The 19,756-nt window shown below is 25.6% G+C and overlaps 3 protein-coding genes across 4 annotated transcripts; 1 reads left to right on the top strand and 2 right to left on the bottom strand.

Moving 5' to 3' along the window:
- LOC112602070 (BTB/POZ domain-containing adapter for CUL3-mediated RhoA degradation protein 3-like) lies at positions 1-1,784 on the top strand. Of its 2 annotated transcripts, none has more exons than XM_025349990.1 (6): positions 1-99; positions 293-480; positions 552-811; positions 870-922; positions 982-1,180; positions 1,349-1,784. In XM_025349990.1, exons 2-6 carry the CDS (start codon positions 333-335, stop codon positions 1,538-1,540), a joined length of 852 nt encoding a protein of 283 aa, XP_025205775.1. In that variant the 5' UTR covers positions 1-99; positions 293-332; the 3' UTR covers positions 1,541-1,784. The 2 variants fall into 2 exon arrangements, with proteins under 2 accessions (XP_025205775.1, XP_025205776.1); XM_025349991.1 differs by having other exon boundaries at positions 339-480.
- Positions 1,785-3,395: 1,611 nt separating this feature from the next.
- LOC112602092 (probable ATP-dependent RNA helicase DDX43) lies at positions 3,396-5,742 on the bottom strand. The gene is made up of 2 exons (XM_025350018.1): positions 4,517-5,742; positions 3,396-4,448 (listed from the first exon to the last, which is right to left on the bottom strand). The coding sequence occupies exons 1-2, from the start codon at positions 5,396-5,398 to the stop codon at positions 3,456-3,458; spliced, it is 1,875 nt and encodes a 624-aa protein (XP_025205803.1). The 5' UTR covers positions 5,399-5,742; the 3' UTR covers positions 3,396-3,455.
- A 1,427-nt stretch (positions 5,743-7,169) lies between these two features.
- LOC112602069 (multidrug resistance-associated protein 7) lies at positions 7,170-16,804 on the bottom strand. Its single transcript, XM_025349989.1, has 21 exons — positions 16,766-16,804; positions 16,049-16,682; positions 15,197-15,716; positions 14,797-14,923; positions 14,622-14,715; positions 14,448-14,559; positions 14,238-14,363; positions 14,029-14,177; positions 13,841-13,960; positions 13,499-13,766; positions 13,329-13,422; positions 12,036-12,174; positions 9,870-10,310; positions 9,679-9,745; positions 9,290-9,468; positions 8,872-9,215; positions 8,612-8,781; positions 8,197-8,422; positions 7,950-8,141; positions 7,467-7,847; positions 7,170-7,390 (listed from the first exon to the last, which is right to left on the bottom strand). The coding sequence occupies exons 1-21, from the start codon at positions 16,768-16,770 to the stop codon at positions 7,282-7,284; spliced, it is 4,497 nt and encodes a 1,498-aa protein (XP_025205774.1). The 5' UTR covers positions 16,771-16,804; the 3' UTR covers positions 7,170-7,281.
- Between the last annotated feature and the right edge of the window lie 2,952 nt (positions 16,805-19,756).

The raw sequence follows: 19,756 nt of genomic DNA on the forward strand, positions 1-19,756 counted from the left end.
TTCACTCTATTTTCCCATACCTTTTTAGAATATTAATATTCAATATAAATTACCTATTATAGTTATATTATATGGTCGTGTATTCGAACAGATCCTGATGTAAGTATTTTTTACATTCTTATTTATATAGTATACTTTTTTTTTTTACAATTGATATTAAAAGGAAACATAATTTTGTCAATAAGATGTTAATGTCAATAAAATTTCTTAAATATCCTATTCATTTATTTAAAAAATAATTGTATGTTTAATAGTTTAATATCTAATACTATTAATGGAAAAACCTATTTAGATTCTGCTGAATTTAACAAAATTTAACCATTTGAATTAAAATGCAGCCCCAAGAAAATCAACCCAAATATGCAAAATTAAATATAGGTGGTTCATTATTTTACACAACAATTAGTACATTAACCAAACACGATACAATGCTTAAAGCTATGTTTAGTGGACGGATGAAAGTACTTGCTGATACTGAAGGTATATCTTATGAGGTATCTATGTAGTAAATTATGTATTATGAAAGTTTTATAACATAAAATAATGTTCAGGTTGGGTCCTAATTGATCGTTGTGGAAAGCACTTTAATTCTGTGTTGAACTTCTTGCGGGATGAACATGTAGCTCTTCCAGATAAGACACATGAAATCGCTGAGTTATTAGCTGAAGCCAAATTCTATTTAATATCACCGCTAGTGGAATCTTGTCAACAGGCTTTACGGTCAAGACAATGTAAAATTGAACCTCAGTGTCGTATACCTCTTACATCTTCTAGTGCAGACTTATGTCAGCTTATTACAATGAGTACAAAAGTAAATAAAAATAATTTCTTTAATAATATTTTTTAAATTTATTTATCTTTTATTTTAGCCGACTGTTAAACTTCTTATAAATAGACACAACAATAAGTATTCATATACAAGGTAACATAATATATATAACTTTCCTATGTGCTAAATTTTTAGTCAAATTTTATTTTCAGTGCTTCTGATGATAATTTACTAAAAAATGTTGAACTATTTGATAAACTTTCACTGCGTTTTGGTTCAAGATTTTTATTTATCAAAGATGTTAGTGGTTCCAGTGAAATATGTTGTTGGAGTTATTTTGGATTGGCAACTAAAGTTGCTGAAGTTTGCTGTACATCTATTGTTTATGCTACAGATAAAAAACATACAAAGGTATTGAGGTTATTTTTTCTGTTATTATATTAAGTGTTGAAATATATTTATTTTTATTAGATAGTATTATATCATAAAAATATTGAAAACATTCTATTATTTACTATATAAGCAGAAAAATCGAGAACATAAAATTGTAATAATCTAAAATTAAATTATTTTATTTAGGTTGATTTCCCAGAAGCAAGAATCTATGAAGAATGTCTTAATTTAATGCTTTATGAGAATCGCACTGAACCAGATCAAGAACTTATGCAAGCTACTTCTTGGCGTGGTGCTGTATCGGGTATGTCATCAGCTTATGGGAGTGATGATGAAGAAGAACGAACTCGTATAGTGCTTAGAAAAAGATTGGTTTAGTATCCCATAAAAAGCTTTTTGAAAAAAAGTAATAAATAACAAATAGTGGTAATTACTAATTAATATACTTTGGTTATATTTTCTATTACCCTTAAACCTTGCTTCTTTTGAAGCCATATATTTTTATTACAATTGTAGAAGTTAGGTTCTACAGGACCTCTAGATCAGACAATTATATTTATTCAAATTATTGAGAGAACAGACATGAAATTAAAAATTTTAATAATTTATTCTTGACAAATATTTATGTTTTATTATATGTTCATTGATCATAGTTTTCCATTTTATCATTTATAATTTATTTTTAATAGTCACTTATAACAAAATGTTGCCCTCTTCAGACTGTCTAACTTATATATTTATATACTAATAATTTAAATGAATACAATATTACAAATTTAAATAATTTATAGTAATTTAGTTATTAGAAAAATTATGTTGTACATTTTACAATATTTTGATTTTACTTGGATTGATATTAATACTTATATTTTGTGTAATATGAATACATTTATACAATAGTTCTAAATATAGTTATAAGAAAAATAATGTTAAGTAATTTATTAATATACTTTAATATACTTTCTATGATTAACAGCAATAAACTTTTTTTTTACAATCTATACATTTCTACAAAATATTTTTACTAATAGTGACTAGAAAAAACTGTTGATAATAAAGGCTGCAGGGTAGATATGCAGGAAAACTATTAAGGTTTAAAAGTCACCAGTAAGGCTATAATATATGGTAATTAGTAAGATCAATTTAATAGTGCTTAATGCTCAGTTATATATTGTTTATTATTTGGTTATGAACTCATGAAAAATCATAAAAATTTGTAGTAGAAAAAATTGTATTCTGCAATAATACTGACCAATACAAAAATAAGTATTTATGTTTTTTATCAAAAAATAAATTTTACATTTTATAATATTATTATTACACACATTTCTTGATAAGTTTTCTAAATTATTTTAAATTACCCACCTTTAAGAAAATATATCACAATTTTTAAGTATTAAGATAAAATCAAATCATTGATTTTAATATTGTTAGAAAATAAATAAAATGTATATAAAATATTTTTTAGGAATTACTCACTTAACTATTTTCAATACTTTTTTTTTTACCTCTTTTGATTTGAATTATAAGTTTATACTGTTTATAGAAAATGCTCTGTGGCTTTTTGGAAATATATAGAAATGACATAATACAATTTTTTTTCTTCTTTTCATGACTAACCTTATCAGACTGTCAATATTTTTAATTCTGGAATATTAAACAAACAGATATTCCTCTTTTAGTCTTATTTTAAATTTTAATGTTTTTCACTGTTGCTTGACTTATACTACAATATTGTAAGATTATCTTTATTTAAAAAACTTTGAATAAATTCCACAAAATCTTTATTAATATTGTAATTATTACCAGTTCCATCGATGGATTTTTCAAATGATATAATTCTACTTGTTGAACTTCATTTTTGATGTACATAGAGCTTTTCATTTATTTTATTAACACATTTGATTATACTTGCCAATCAATATAGTTTATTAATAATTTAATAACCTTAAGTATTTGTTTATCACTTATTTTCAACTAAAGTATGAATATAATTGCATTTGTTTTGAGTATGAGTAGTATGACTCACTAATAAGGAATTTATAAGCTATTGATGGAATACTTGGGACCATATACAGTACATAAATTAATACATTTAATTATTTTAATCAGATATAAATTATTAAACTATCTTGTTTGATCACTTGTTATAGAATTATATGAAATAACATAAATAATGTAGGTAATTCTCAATATTAAATATAAATAATATATAAATAGAATTTGAGTAATTTAAAATTTTTAAAGTAATAATGAATATTGAAAAACTTAACAAATTTGTAATAATAAAAACTTAATAATTATTTCTTCTATTCCCTGAAAATCCTCCATCTCCTCTCGAAAATCCTCTTCCACCTCCTCTGCCACCTCTAAATGGCCTGTCACCTCCTTCGGCTCTATCCCTAACTTTTTTAGCTTCATACCTCAATGCCATATCTTGTAACTCTGGAGGTACATCTTGTCCAGATTTTTCCATCACTTCTACTAACTCTTTGGCCTTGCCCCAGTCTTTTCTAGTCATTAAGGTAATTGCCAAACCAGTTTTTCCAGCTCGTCCAGTCCGTCCTACCCTATGCACATACTCTTCAATATCCTTAGTAAAATCATAATTTATTACCACTGTAATATCATTAATATCAATACCACGAGAAGCCACATCTGTAGCTATTAAAATATTAACTTCACCATTACGTAAGCATTCCAAAGCCATTTCACGATCACTTTGTTCACGACCACCATGAATAGATTCAACAATGAATCCCTTCAAACATAAATCTGATGAAAGATGATCTACGGTTACTTTTCTATTCACAAATATTATTATTTTATCATCTTCGCTAATGTTTCTCAGAAAATTTTCTAGCCAAAACTCTTTTTCTTCTTCTTCCATTATAAGAATATCTTGTTTTACAGTATTCACTGTTGTCAAATCCAATGATCCAACCATGACTTGAATAGGGTTGGTTGTATAGCTTTTAGCAAGACGTTTAACTCCAGGTGGCCAAGTTGCACTTGTCATTATGGTTTGTCTATCTGGTCTTACCCTCAGTAATGAAACACGTATTTGAGGTTCAAAACCTAAATCCAACATACGGTCAGCTTCATCAAGTATCAAAAATGTCACATCTGATAAGTCGATAGCACCACTACCAACAAAATCATTAAGTCGACCAGGAGTAGCTATGACAATTTCTACACCATTCCGTAGACATTCTTTTTGCTTTCCAGAACTTGCACCTCCGTAAATACTCATGGCTTTAATGCCTTTGTAACTATATTTTTTAACCTAAACAAGACATAACAATAATGAATCCTAAAATCAAATTTACTTACACATATAAATTAATTACATACTTCACTTTCAATTTGTAACACCAATTCTCTAGTTGGAGCCAATATTAGTATAGATGGTCCTTTTCGTTCACTACGAGGAGTTAGTTGACAATCAAGATGAATAAAAGCAGGAAGCAAAAAGGCCAACGTCTTACCTGTCCCAGTTTGTGCAATAGCTATTAAGTCGTGCCCACTCATGATGATAGGCCATGCCTGACACTGTACAGGAGACGGAGTTTCAAAGTTTTGTTTTTGTATTTCATCCAATATTTCTGGATAATCTTTAAATGCGTGTGAAAATTTCAATACTGGTTTAGGAATTAGTTTTAAATTATTCTCATCAATATATTTTATCATTATGTTGTTCTTAGAAATCCTGAAATCTTCAACTTCCTGATCAGTCATCATGGTCACTTCCGGGTGTTCTTTATAGAAATCTTTAATAATTGGTGTTAAAGCCGCTAATCTTTTTTTTTGATTTTCTGCTTCTTCTTTCATCAACTCATCCCAATTAAAAGTGAGCTGAACTGGTTCATTCAGTTTTATGTCTGATTCTTCTTTTAACTTTTGTCTTATTTTTTCCTGATCGTTCGCATCAATGATATCATTAATGAGCTTTTGAGCATGTTCTTTGGCTTTTGGATTTCCTGAAATCTTCACAGTTTTTAACAAGTAGGAATCGCCATCTATGACTGAGATAAACGCACCACTTTCCTTCCTCAAGCCTTTAATTACAGCACCACCTTTACCAATAATCAAACCCGCAAACTTGGATTCTATATCCATGAGCAAATCGTCTGGATTACTGGTAAAGGTTTTCCTATATTGTTGTTGAGGTATGTACTGCTGTTGAGGTTGATATTGCATACCAGAAGGTGAGTCCCAGTCTTCCTCTTGATCCATTTTGAAAATGGTTCACTGTGGGAAAAATCACGTGGTAGGTTAGGTTAAAATATATTTAATTTAACAATGAACATAAACTCAAAACGTTACAACTGCAGTTAACGGACTAACGAGTAACGACGCATATAAAATCCACGATAAAAATAAAATAATAAATATTAAATATACACTCAAACGTAAAGATTGCTGCAGTCAACGGACGAACGACAGATATGAAGTGTAAGATAAAAATTTAACAAAAGAAACGACTTTTCAGTTTTCATTGTTTTCAATTTATCTCAAAAAATAAATAGTTTTGCATTGTTCGTTTACATTTATAGCACAAAAATACCGGCAATGGCGGCAATCGACGAGTCGGCATGGCAGTAGTATAAGTAGGAGTAAGTGCACGTGTGTCGTGTACAGTGCTAGTAACCCATTAGTGAATTTCAGAAATCTTTGATTATGGCGCAATTCATGTCTATTTAATTTCAGATTTCTGTAAATTGCAATAACTGCATAGTGCAATTAGTGCATACTTTAGTCAGTTCAGTCTATACTCTATACTGACTCTATACTCTATAGTATTGACCTAATGATGTACCATTACTCGTTAGTCATCGGTATACTTATTGGTTTCTTTAAGTAAATTGAGCAATACAAATTTTTATCTATCCGGTTATTAGATTTCTTATTAGAAATGAAGTACATGTAACTGATACAAAAAGTGGCCGAGTGTTGTGAAGGTGCTCAGGTCTTCGTGGCTCTGGTACATCTGCCTCTGTTGGTCTCTGGACTCCCTTATATACAAAGAAGTCTCCTATTGTTGTAGTTGACAACCTTCTAATTCATATTAATTCTTGGAATTGTTTTCACATTTGGAAACAACAAACTCCAGGATGTCAACTTCGACATTTTGACCCCAACGACTGCTATCTTGATTTATGATGAAGATTATAATGATTTATTATCCTTCTAGCAATATTACATATTATATTATATATATTTATATTATTAGCATATCTCGTAGCCCATAACAGTAGTTAACCAAGCATGCTTACTTCCTTTTTCTTCATCAATTACGCAATTATTCAAAATCTTATTCTTATACATTTTAAGCAATTTTGAAGTCTTTTTTTCGAATTATTGAGATTTTTTTTGTAGTACTTAAGAATTATATTTTAAATACAAAATTTCATTTTTCAAATGAAAACTGCCCTTTTTTGAACAGTACATTTATTAAACAGATAACTTTTTTGGAAATATTGATTTATCAAAATCAAAATTCGAGTAGCTTTTCAATTATTTAATTTTATACACTAAGAATAATAGATTCTTGATAATAAATTTGGAAGATATGGAGCTATGGTACTTCGACTGTTAATTGGTTAATTTATTACTAATTTATAATATATAAAACATATTACTAGTTTCACAATTTATTCATTATTTTTTGATATACAATTTAGGCATTTAGTTAAGATAAAAAAATTAATAGTTTTCATATTTAAAAATTAATGTATTTTTGTAACAATAATAATTTTTAAGCTCATAGGTAACATATAATAATAATTATCTACAATAACAATTTGATGTATTTAATTTTATCAAATGATAGTTTAATAGTCAATAAACAAATATAATATATATTTAATGATAATGATATTATTTTTTATACAGCGTGCCCAGACAAAAAATATTAATTACATTTAAAAATTCACTAATATTGTTGTCTTAGTATCTTAATAAATGAATAGTAATTTTTTTACATGATATAAATCATAACAAATATACAAATTTAATCATTAATTGGATAAAATATAGTTAAATATATAATAAAAAAAAACTTAAATTATTTATTTTAAATCGCACCATTAAAATTGTGAAACTGAGATCACAAGTTTTTATTTGAATTCTTGTTGAATCAAATTATAAAAATAAGAATTTTTATTTTCTAATAGAACATTTGGAGACTCAAATTCTACTACTTTCCCATTGTCCATCACTAAAATTCTACAAAAAATATAACAGGTAAAAATCATGGATTAGTTCTTAATTTGTTTTTATGTTTTATAAATTATTGACATACCGATCACTATCCATCACAGTTCGAATTCTATGAGCAATAGTAATAACAGTACTATGTTTAAATGCAGTTCTTATTGTTTCTTGTATTTTGCGATCAGTCATTTCATCTACATTTGCAGTAGCTTCATCTACACATATTACTTTAGAATTCTTTAGTATTGCTCTTACTAAGCACAGCAATTGTTTTTCACCCACAGATAAGTTGATATTTTCTCCAATATAACATCCCAAACCACCTAAACGTTTAACAGTTGCTGCTAAATGGCAGCGTTGCAATGCAGACCATATATTTGAATCCATATATTCTTTAAATGGATCAATGTTTTCACGTATGGTACCATCAAACAAAAACGGATCTTGAGGTATTATACATAAACGATTTCTAAAAAATGAGCAGAGTCCATTGTATTACTTTATATTTTCAACTATTATAATATGTTTAAATTAAACTAAATATCAATATTAAATATTTAGGTAGATATACCTTATTTGTCTCGAAGAAATTTTAGAAAGATTCACAGCATCTATAAAAATGGCACCACTACTAATATCACACATTTTATACAAAGCCACTAATAATGAACTTTTTCCAGCTCCTGTTCGACCAATAACACCAATCTTTTCTGAAGAAGTTGTTTCAAATGAAACTCCATTCAAAGACATTGAACAATCATGTCTAAAAATTAAAATATATAAAATATTCCAAAGCACTTAAGATTTTAATAATTTACCTATATTTTAGAAAAACATTGGAAAATTGTATAATTCCATTTGTTGGCCATGCAAATGGAGGCGAAACAGAGTCTTCAACATCAGTCTCATTTTCTAAGTTATCAATATAACTAAAAACACGTTCTAAACTAATCATATCACATTCTGTTGCTGCAATGGCATTCACTAATCCTCCAAGTAGATTTGTCAATGCTAATGCATAAGTCAATGACAACCCAAGATATCCTATTAATATAAATTTCAAGTTATATTATGTTAATAACAATATCAAACAAATTACATTTTTTTAGAAACAGTATTTATTAATACATTAAAATTTATTTTGTTTTTCAACAATTATTTGATTGTTAAATTGTTGATTCAGATAAATATTCCTAATTTATCAATTCATAAAATGTATTAATGAATACAAACCTGCATTGGTGAGATTCCACTGATGAATAAATACAGAAATTAAGCTAATAAAAAATAACATAGTTAGTCCCATGATTCTTAATCTGAAATTGAACCATAAAAATGCTAACTGTGAAGAAAAATCTGCTTTCAGATAGTTTTCAAGATTGTCTTCATTTTCACGTTCAAATCTAAATATTTCAAAAAATTATCAAATAAAAATTAAGTAAGTGATTTGCGTTTTATTATTATAAATTAATTTTATTATGGTAAAAATTAACCTGGATACAGCTCTAAAAGCACGTATTGTTGATAATCCCTGTAATGATTCATTTATATGGTTATAAAGCGGTGATAGTGCTACAGTTGATATACGTCTAAGTTCACGAGATGAATTTCTGTATCGTATTTGCAATTTATAATATAAAGGAGTTAAAAACACAGCAATAATTAAAGCCCAAGGTATACTATATATAATGGAACCTACAGTACCAATAACATGAAAAAATTGGGCAATAAAAATATTTAAAATAAATGGTAATGAATCATCAATAATATTTATATCTGATGAAAATCGATTTAATATTCTGCCAAGAGGATTTATATCAAAAAATGTAGTTTTTACCTAAATAAAAATAAAAAATTATTATTAATAAATAAAAAATAAAAATTTAGAAATTAACCATTAAAAATACACACACTCATAACAGAGGCTAATAAACAGTCATGTATTTTTTTACAAGCCTTAATTCCACCATATGCAAATATAAAGGCTCTAAAAAATGTAGCAACCGAGTTTATCATACCAATTAATGTATAAGTATATAAATATTCATTATTTTCATCTTGTATAACTTTAAAATCTTCAATAGCGTTATCTGAAACAAAACAAAATAAAAAAATGAGCGATCTAATTTTCATTAGTTTGATTCAATAAAGAGAATGTTCACTGAAATATATTATCAATTATCACCAATTCAATTATTTCTAATAAAATACATTTTTATGTTTAAATACAAAGCTCTTTAAATAAACAACCAAAAATTAAGGTAATATTTTTAAACATTAAATTGTATATTTTTACTGACCATCATGTTGATTTTTCATTTCATTTACCCAGTGAGATAACCATAAATCTGATATATTTCGAGTACCCTAGAATATATAAGACAAAAATTTAGATGTAATATAAATTATAAGTTATCACTTATTATGCAGTAGCTCTGTTGAAAAAATATATTTAATGTAATAATCATTGTATTATATAATTTGTACGTACCTGCATTATAACTATAGCAAAAAATAGCAGGTATACAATTACATCTCCAACAGATTTCCAATATTGTTTATAAACAGATAAATTAATCACTCCTTCTTCTTGGTCTTCTCTGTCATTCAAATCATTTATAACTTCGGATTCTTTAATAGGAGTCCAATCATCCATAGTTAGGTATGAGCTATTATTTGCTTCATCAAATTTGACATCTACAGTTTTCACATCATAATCATTTAGCACTTCAAAAGGTCGACCTTGATTTACAATTGTACCGTTATTCATTATTAATACCCAATCAGCTGAGAGTAAAAATTGACTATTATGTGTACAAATGATACGTGTTTTATCTTTAAGTAAGCCATTAATACAATGAGTATATAAATGTTGAGCAACATTAATATCTACCGCAGCAAAAATGTCATCCATTAAATACATAAATTTGTTCTGAAAAAAAAAAAATTAGCACAATATATTAAACTGATTTTAGAAGTAATAATTAATTTAAAAAATGTTATTACAAATATTTAAGACCGTCAATGTAAGGGGATATTGATTCAAATGAAAAAAATCTGTATTTTACAATATTTACCTCAATTTGAAAACTGGTATAATCAAATATTATTAATTTATAAAAATTTACTATACAGTATATATTAAAATTAAATGAATAATAAAAAAAATTAAAAATATGTACAAAGCTAGACCAAAATATATTGAAATTGGCCAACTCCCTCAAAAAAAAATAAATATATTAGTAATTCAGATTTGTATATTTTTTAAATGTTGTAGAAGAACTTGCCTATATTTATACAATTAACAATCTAGGCTTTGTTTTTTGTTTAATACTTAATATACTTAAATGTTGGTTAATTATTTTTATATCATAGTCATCACTCTCTCATTCTCTCTCTCTCTCTCTCTCTCTCTCACACCTTTGCTCTCGACCTTCAATATCATAATGCTAAACATTAATCTTGTCATTTGTTCCTGTCTTTTACATCTCTCTCCACATGATTTCTAGTTCTATAGTTTTAATATCCTTCTTGACACAGTTTTTCTACCTTAACCTAGGTTTTCCTAAAGATTTTTTAATTAGTTAAAAAGTTTATAATTGTATAATTTTTTATAATCATTGGTTTTACTATTAAAAATCGGTCAATATACTTTTCTTAGCAATTTCCTCTTAAATATTGCTAGCTTGTTTTTTTATTTTTCTCAGGATACATATCTCAGAACTATACATATAGGACAATAGATCATAATAATATCATTTACATCTTTATTTTTAAATTTTTTGAGAGGGTTCTAGATTTCAAAACTTTTATATTACAGTCATATTGCTACAATATATTTAAGTTTATATTGAACTCCAAGTAAATATACTAATATTTATGAAATGCCACAGCCTACTTTTAGTTTGAATGCCATTGTCAGTATAACAAAAATATGGCCTGTCAACATTCTACACCACCACTCTTCTTATTACTTTTATATACAACTATATACGTATATTCGAGAAAAATATATCACAAAAATTCCTTTACGATCAAAACATTGTATTGAAATAAATATAGATGAATAAATTAAATAGAAATGAAAATACTTAAAAATAATTTTTATTTATTGATTTTAAAAGAATATTTTAAAACTCTATACCTATTTATTTATTATAATTTATTAATAATTATACCAGGAGAAGTAGCTTGTTATAAATATCATAAAATGAATTATTATTGTAAATAGTAATAAAAATAGATATTTATTATTTATGACTTAATGAGTATACGAGTATGACACCACATATTAGGAAAATAACCATAATAATAATATTTAGTTTTTTTTAAATACAATTTTTTTATAAAACACATTAATATGTATTCCATTTAACTGTCTGTATCACTTTTGAATCGCCTGACTCATAGTTTTGCTTATGGCAATTATTAAGTTAGGAGTATTATATAATCTATTGGTAATATAGTATGTGATATGTTTAAAAATTACTTTGAAAATTATGATAATACAATAAAAATGTTTAACTAAACAGCATTCCTTACTTATCATTTTATGATTTCTTTACAATAATAATGTATTTAATTAATTTACAAAGATAAAAGTTCTGGAAATTCTTTAAAGTTTCTTTTTAGTTGTATACTAAAAATCCAACCTTACCTGATATACAGCACGGGCAAGAGCCAAACGAGCTTTTTGACCACCACTCAGAGTTACTCCTGCTTCACCAATAAGAGTTAAGTCCCCTCTAGAAAATTCTTGTAAATCCTTAACTAGACCACAACTTTTGATAACTGTTCTACAAATAAAATAAAACATTTATAACATGAATAATACACAACTAGTGTTTGAACTTGTTTGACCTACAATAATATTAAATTTAGGCTCTGAAATTAATAATATTTTGTTCATTATTTTTAATGGAAAATTAAATATCAGTAGATAAATTTATTTCATATCTATTCTTTTTAAGAGAAACCATAGGCTACAATCTTCTGTACATGACAGTAGTAATAGGCGTGGTTAACACTCAACTGGTACAACAAATTTTGGATTTTCACTCTATTATTCCCTTAGCTAGAATTTTGCTCAAGTTTTAGGCCACAATTAATCTTCAGAGATAGAAACTAATAAAAACAGATTTATTGAAGAGTGTGGTCTAACCAAACTGGACTAAAATCAGTCACTGCTTGAAGTTACATCTTCATAAAATAGAGTATAGTTGTTATACTAAGTGATTCATTTATCAAACAACTTTTATTATTTCAAAATCTATTGACGATTAAAAAAAGAAAAAATTGCTTATTTTCTAATCAAAATAAAACAACATTTTTATATCTTAAAGTCTTTCACTTTTGTGATAATATACATATAAAATTTCATATTTCTACTTTAAAATTTGAAATTAAAAATGTATGTTGCTATTCAAAAAAGTTAAAAATTATAACAATAAAAATTATTATTTCAAAAACAAATACATTTTTAAATAATGAATATTGTCTTATAAAAAAATCGTCTTGTTTTATTTTAAATTTTTAGAGATGAATTGTTTCTGTATTATAGACGCATACCATAGTAAAATTAAATAACAGATTTATATTTATTTATTATAGTAAATAAAACTTAAATAATATTATCAAATTTACAGAAAAGAAGCAGAAATTTTTTTTTTCATCTTTTCAAATTCATATAATTTATTTTAGTATAAATAAAAAAAAAATTTTTTTTAGTTACAATTTATTTTCTACTTATATTATTTTTTTAAATATTATTATTATGTTGGGCGTGTATAAGATGTAGCATACTTTTAATATGTGTAAATAAAAATAACTTTCTAATAGTGTATTACATACTATCAGTATCAACTTTTTTTTTTTAAATTAAATTTAATTAATTTTCAAAAAAAATTGATAAATTAGTAAAGATGGGTTTTTTATCAAAAGATTAAATTACTTGTATTTTTCCAAACTGAAATTCTGACCAAATAGTATATTATCTTTTATTGTTCCTTTTTGAATCCACGGTGTCTGTGCAACAAATGCAAATCCTAAAATAAATTAAACACATGTTTTGGTATATAAAAGAAATTAAAAATGTAATACAATATAACCTTTTGTCTTTACCATCTCTCATATTTGAAGATGCAATTATTCCTTCTTCTTTGTTTATTTCAGCTAAAATGCCAGCTAACAAAGTAGATTTTCCACTACCTACAGGCCCAACAATACCAACAAAAGATCCTTTGGCAACAGAAAAATTTATGTTTTTAAGTTGGAATGATCTAAGGCCCCAATTAAAGGAACATTTTGTCAATGACACAGCATTATCAAATGTTTTTCCATACTGAACTGGCATTAGACTATAATAAGACTGTAATTGTAAATCGTCTACCTAAAAATATATATTTATCAAAAGTATAAATATAATTAATAACCTTTAATATAAGAATATTATTCATGAATTACTTCAATTAAACGTTGAATTCTTTTAACAGACACCCAAGCTTCAGTGACACCATTCAGTATCCAAGGAAAAGCATTTAATGGTGTTATTAACATATGAAGTAGAGCCATACTGGTAAATACCTTAATACATTTTATAATGACAGTTTCGATGTACAATAATTTTAAATGTTAAACTAATATATACTTACTTTTGATGCTGTTAATTGACCTCCAAGAAAAATATAAGTTGAAAAAGTCAACATTGATATTGTTACTGGGGTTGTAGCCCAAAAGTACACACATAAAGCATCCAAATATTTTCTTTTTTTCAGGTTTTTGACTTCACCTTTTCGGTAATCTAGGAACGAAAAAATTTTTACTAAAACATAATAAAATAGTAAAATATAGCATTACGTACCGCTAACTTTATCAATAAAATATTTTTCCCAAACATGAAATTTAATTACTCGAATACCTTTTATAATTTCAGACATTAATCTAACACGTTTATCTTTTTCTTTCATTAACTTTTCAGTTAATTTACCTATAAAAATATAATCAAATAATTATCAGCTTTTATTAATAATAATATGCATTATACTAAAATACATATATGACATATATATACCAATATTTGAAGTAATAATCTTGTTTACAGGTATCAGTAAAATAGACACAAACACTCCTGACAAGAAAGCGATTCCCAATTGTTGATAAAGTAAATATAAAACAATAACCAACTAAAACATGAATATAAAATAAGCAGGTCTAATTAAAGTTTATTAATATTTCATAATTTTACTTGAAAAGGTACACTCCACATTGAATGGAAACTATTGCAAGCATTCACTAAATTACTAGTATCAGTACTTATAAAATTAATTATTTCTCCAATACTAAAAAAATAAAAAATATATAATAAATGTTTATACATAGATTAAATAAATAATAAAAAAAGTTGACTCAATTTCAATTACCTAAAGTTGTTTAACATTACAGTATTTAATTCTAATGTCTTTTTATAAATCATAGTCACTAAAGTACCTCTGATTTTTATTCCTATCATGTGTATTTGGTATTCAAAATGTGCACTAAATAATGTACCTGAAAGTATAAAAAATTAGGGGTAATAAATAAAATCATAAAGAAGGTTTCAGTTCCTTGACATTTTTATAAGTAGATGTTAGCCTGTAGGAGAAAGTCAAGAGAAATAAATTAAGTAAAAATTTATAACATATTGCTCAACACTCGTTGAAGAGGGTTTAGTCATAAGTATTACAGTTATTAAACACTTTTTAAAATTAACAATACATTTTATGCTATTAAAATTACTAAAAATTGGATTTAAAGATATCATAATTTAATGTTTGATCTTACTTATAAGTGACGTTAAGACAAGCCCTGCCATGTATACATATCCATGACTTATTGGTTCTTCATGATGTGATACAAATTCAATCAGTTTACTTAAAAAAATAGGTGCTGCGAATCCAAAAATGTCTGCAAATAACTTAAGTAATCCAATCCCATAAAATTGTTTTCCATAACATTTGTGTAGAGCTTGTAACAATGATATTTTTGGTACTCTAGATTGATGATCAGCTGGCAAATGAATAGGCGATGCAGCTGTTACAGAGGGTTGATGTCTAAATGCTTCTTCCATTTTAGCTGACACATACACTGGTGTCAACCATTCAGGTAAATCAAACAAATCACTCGTATGATGTAACCTTTTTTTGTCTCCTTTGGAAATTAAATTGCCAACCCAACCAAATGTGAGCCAAGACATAAAACCATAATGTTCATTATCACATGCCATACCCAAATAGTATGGATCAAATTCATCATTAAAACGACTATATGACGAAGTCATTAAAGAACGTCTCTCAAGTGATTGCTAAAAGTATAAACATCAATAATATATATAAATATTGTTCAAATTAAATTATTTACTTCTTCAGATATACCTAAATATTTTTATAAAAATAGATCGTCAATGTGTAATTTAAATTACTTAAACTGTAAGTTAAAAATTAATTTTATTTTTTAAAATTTTCAATATAATTAAATTAAAAAATTAAGATCCACCGATATATTATTTTTAATTGTTTTCCTTTAATATATTGAAATATTTATCAGGAATTATTAAAAACAATAGTAAACAATTAAAATATAAGCATATAATAAGATGATTTATTAATACAATTAAAGAAATCATAAAGAATTTACCTGGGCAAGAAAACGAAGTCTGTCTACATGCCTTATTCTTACAACGTCTTCTTTAAAGAGCATGGTAAAAAAATAAAATACTTGAAGCATCCAATTGAATAACGTAAACCATAGTCTAACTTGTAAAATAGTTACATAAGTACTTTCAATAAATACTATGAAAGTACTACGTAAGGATATTATTGACGATAAAAAACATAAAACCCAAGCGATTATTACAACTTTTGAACCTCTTAAGCTTGTTCCTAAATGATGGCGGATACACGCAATGTATAATGTATGTATCAACCATGTAAAACATTGGATTATTAAAACTAAACTTTCAATTGGATATAGTTGGCTTTCAGTGAATTCGTATACTTCCCAAATTAGTTGTAATATTGGCAAGATTGACAGCATACTAGCAATGATTATACGGCAACGTAGAACATTAGTTTCACGTCTGGTACGTATTATCCAATCAGACAGATGACTACAGTAATATGTTGATGTCAACATAAATATAAATAGTATAGGTAGACGAATTACTGCCATTTCTGCACAAATACTCAACACATACCCTGGGCGAAATAATGGAACAAAATCATTAGGACCACAGAGCTCGGTCCAGTTCCAAGAAACTTTCATTTTTAAACTAAAAAAAAATTAAAAATGTTATAACATCTTATACTTGATATCTATTATAGTTAAAATATTTAATCGAAATTTAAAACATACTTCATAATTTAGTACATCCAATATTATCAAATAATCATTATTCAAAAGTCAGTTGTATGATAAATATTTAATAGTTAACATATTAACAGGAAAAAATTTTAAGTACAATACAACATACGTTCATACTTTTTTTGGAGAAACTTCATAAAACTCGAAACAACTATTTATTGTTTGTATAGCATTATGAACAATGCGAATTGCAAAAGTGCGAAGTAAAAATGCGAAATCATAGTAGGAGTGCAACAGTTTTTTAAAATATAAAATGAAAATTATAAATTTGAATCAACTAATTCAGCTATACTATCAAAAAAATGATAAGAATTGGGTTTCGAAAATCATAATATATTTTATCACTATAATCACTACGCTTTTTGTTTATCATGGCTGTTATTATAGATATCATAACGATCAGGTAACATAAACAGACACCATAGACGGCATAGACCGATAGACCAGAGATTCCCAAACTATCGATTGCAATCATATTTTTAGTGGGTCGCGTTATTGTATTTTAAAAAAATACATTGTTTTAGACATGATTTGTTACTTTTTCTAAAATAACTTAGTAAAAAAAAAGCATATTAATATTATTGTGGGTTGCCAAAATTAAAATTATTTTCAAAATAGGACAAATGGGTCATGCTATTAAAAGTTTGGGAACCTCTGCTACAGACCTTATCAAGACGTTTATAGACGTTTATAGACGTATATTTATTATTTTTTGAAGCCGTACGAGTGTTTCACAATATACGTTTATAAGTTTATAACTAGAATTAGGATTTTGAATATTTTGAATTTTTTTGCTTAAAAAACTATACAGTTTTATACAAAAACTAAATTAGTTTCATTATATAACAATTTAGAATGTGTAATTTTTATTTTGCACTTTTTTGCATTTTTTTCTGTTAAATGCATTTCATTGCATTTTTACAAATATTACGTTAATTTTGTATATTTTAAACTCATTTTTGTTTATTTTAGGTTTTTTTAAAATATATTAATTGTATAAGTAATCTCATTTACCTATTCCAGTCCATTGATATTGAAAAAGTAATATAATTGATTATAAATTCAAATTTGAATATATTTGTTTAATTTACTTCTTAAAATAAATTTCTACCTATTTTGTATAATATAAAAAATAAATAAATAATTATTATTATTTTAAAATTAAATTTTTTTCACCCACCTATGCACATTTTTTAAAGTTTTTAGGTCATTTTTGCATTTTTATGTATTTTTTAGGCTCCCAAGCTCTATTTTAATATATATTATATTAGATATATCTATCTAACCATAGACTAACTAGTTAATATTTACAACTTACAAATGAGCTATGTGCCTTTGCCCTTAAAGCTTTTATTGAATTATTCGTATTTATATTTGTCTATTACCATGACAAAATGAGTTAAATTTTTTTGGTTGTAGTAATCATGTAAGTACTTTATATGTGTAACAATTGACTACCGGGAAATTTCTAGAGCTGTGTCGAGATCAACTTTTAGACATGATGATCACAAAACAGACGACGCAGGACGTAGCAGTTGCCAATTTATGAGCCTTATACCATTATTCTGCATAAAAACATAAGGTTCTAAACCTTGTATATTTTTACTGTATAGAAATATAGTAATATTAAATATATATGCTGACTAATTTCCAATGTAATTAAGGAAACAACGTCGTACACGCATATATATTATATTGTTTTCATCTATCTTTACTATCTTTACTAAATAAATTTAAATTATACATTATATTATTATAATATTATAAATTATAGTTAATAATAATGTACATAATATTGTATACATATTTGAATCAAAAATTGAATGCAGAAAAGAGCTTTTTAGAAGTATAAAAATAATTGGAGATTATAAGTAAATATGAACAATAATTAGCAGAGTTTTATTTCTAAAACTGCTTTACCTAATACCAAATCGTGCTTATTTTAGATTACAAGAAGAGTAATAAAGGTATTTATTTTCCAATAATGTATATATGTAATCGTATTTACATATTTATAATTTTTTTGTATCTGTTATTACCTTTTGTACTAGTAAACTACGAAACTGATTCAATCTTAAACTTTATTATCTTTACTGGTAAAAAAATGAATCTAGTTGTTAATTTTGGGATTTAAAGTTATCATTTTTTGATTTTAGGAAAAAACAAAAACAATAATTAAGGAAAACAGGAATCTTTATGCAAAAATAATTTTTGATAAAAGCAATTTTTTTATTTAGTTTTGTTTCAGAAACCAATAATTGTGGAAATTTGAATTTTTTATTTCCCATGTTATTGACATCGATGAAGAGTTTTAAGGTAGATACTTATCATAATAAATAAAAATTGCAATACATAACATTATGTAGGTACTTATCTATAATTATCAAATTAAAACGTTTAATCATAGATTAAAATTTTAAATAACACTCATGTCAAATTATATGTAAGTTTTGAATTAACCAGTCTTTGATTATAGGTAGTAGGTACCTATAGACTATAATTGGCTAATTGTACATTAATATATAGACTTGATCACTCAAAATAGGACATTGAATGTAAAAATAAAATTATATATTTACAATAGTGAATAAGTACATATCATTTAATAATCATGGTAAGATTTAAATCACAGCCTTATCAATTATAAAGTATTTTACAAGGATACATTATAAACCATATAAAATAATCATGATTATGCTTAAAAATAGAATAACACAAAAAAAAAAAAATGTATAAAAATGTCAAAAAAAAAGTTAACAATACTATATTTACATTTTAAATAAAATTATTTTTATCTTAAACGTTTTCTAAATTAAAATTTAAAATAATTATACATAATATCGTATTTTCATACATAGGATTTTAAGACATAAGTGTACATCTATTTATTTTAATAATGTACTAATACTTAGGTTTTCGATAAATTTAAAATGACTTTAAAACTAAAAATATTGTATATGTATGATAATTGATCTATACGGC

This window comes from Melanaphis sacchari, unplaced genomic scaffold, assembly GCF_002803265.2.
Source record: "Melanaphis sacchari strain LSU unplaced genomic scaffold, SCAv2.0 Contig81_pilon_pilon, whole genome shotgun sequence".
NCBI classification, from domain to species: Eukaryota; Metazoa; Arthropoda; class Insecta; order Hemiptera; family Aphididae; genus Melanaphis; species Melanaphis sacchari.

What these genes read in the sequence shown, in the direction of transcription:
- LOC112602092 (XM_025350018.1), bottom strand. Translation starts at nt 5,398, where the DNA reads ATGGATCAAGAGGAAGACTGGGACTCACCTTCTGGTATGCAATATCAA. An exon ending in TGTTACAAATTGAAAGTGAA is followed by an intron (nt 4,449 to 4,516) that starts GTATGTAATTAA and finishes TGTCTTGTTTAG; the next exon opens with GTTAAAAAATATAGTTACAA.
- LOC112602070 (XM_025349990.1), top strand. Translation starts at nt 333, where the DNA reads ATGCAGCCCCAAGAAAATCAACCCAAATATGCAAAATTAAATATAGGT. An exon ending in AGTACTTGCTGATACTGAAG is followed by an intron (nt 481 to 551) that starts GTATATCTTATG and finishes AATAATGTTCAG; the next exon opens with GTTGGGTCCTAATTGATCGT. An exon ending in CAGATAAAAAACATACAAAG is followed by an intron (nt 1,181 to 1,348) that starts GTATTGAGGTTA and finishes TATTTTATTTAG; the next exon opens with GTTGATTTCCCAGAAGCAAG.
- LOC112602069 (XM_025349989.1), bottom strand. An exon ending in TGTGGAGTGTACCTTTTCAA is followed by an intron (nt 14,560 to 14,621) that starts GTAAAATTATGA and finishes TTCATGTTTTAG; the next exon opens with TTGGTTATTGTTTTATATTT. An exon ending in GTCAATTAACAGCATCAAAA is followed by an intron (nt 13,961 to 14,028) that starts GTAAGTATATAT and finishes AAATGTATTAAG; the next exon opens with GTATTTACCAGTATGGCTCT.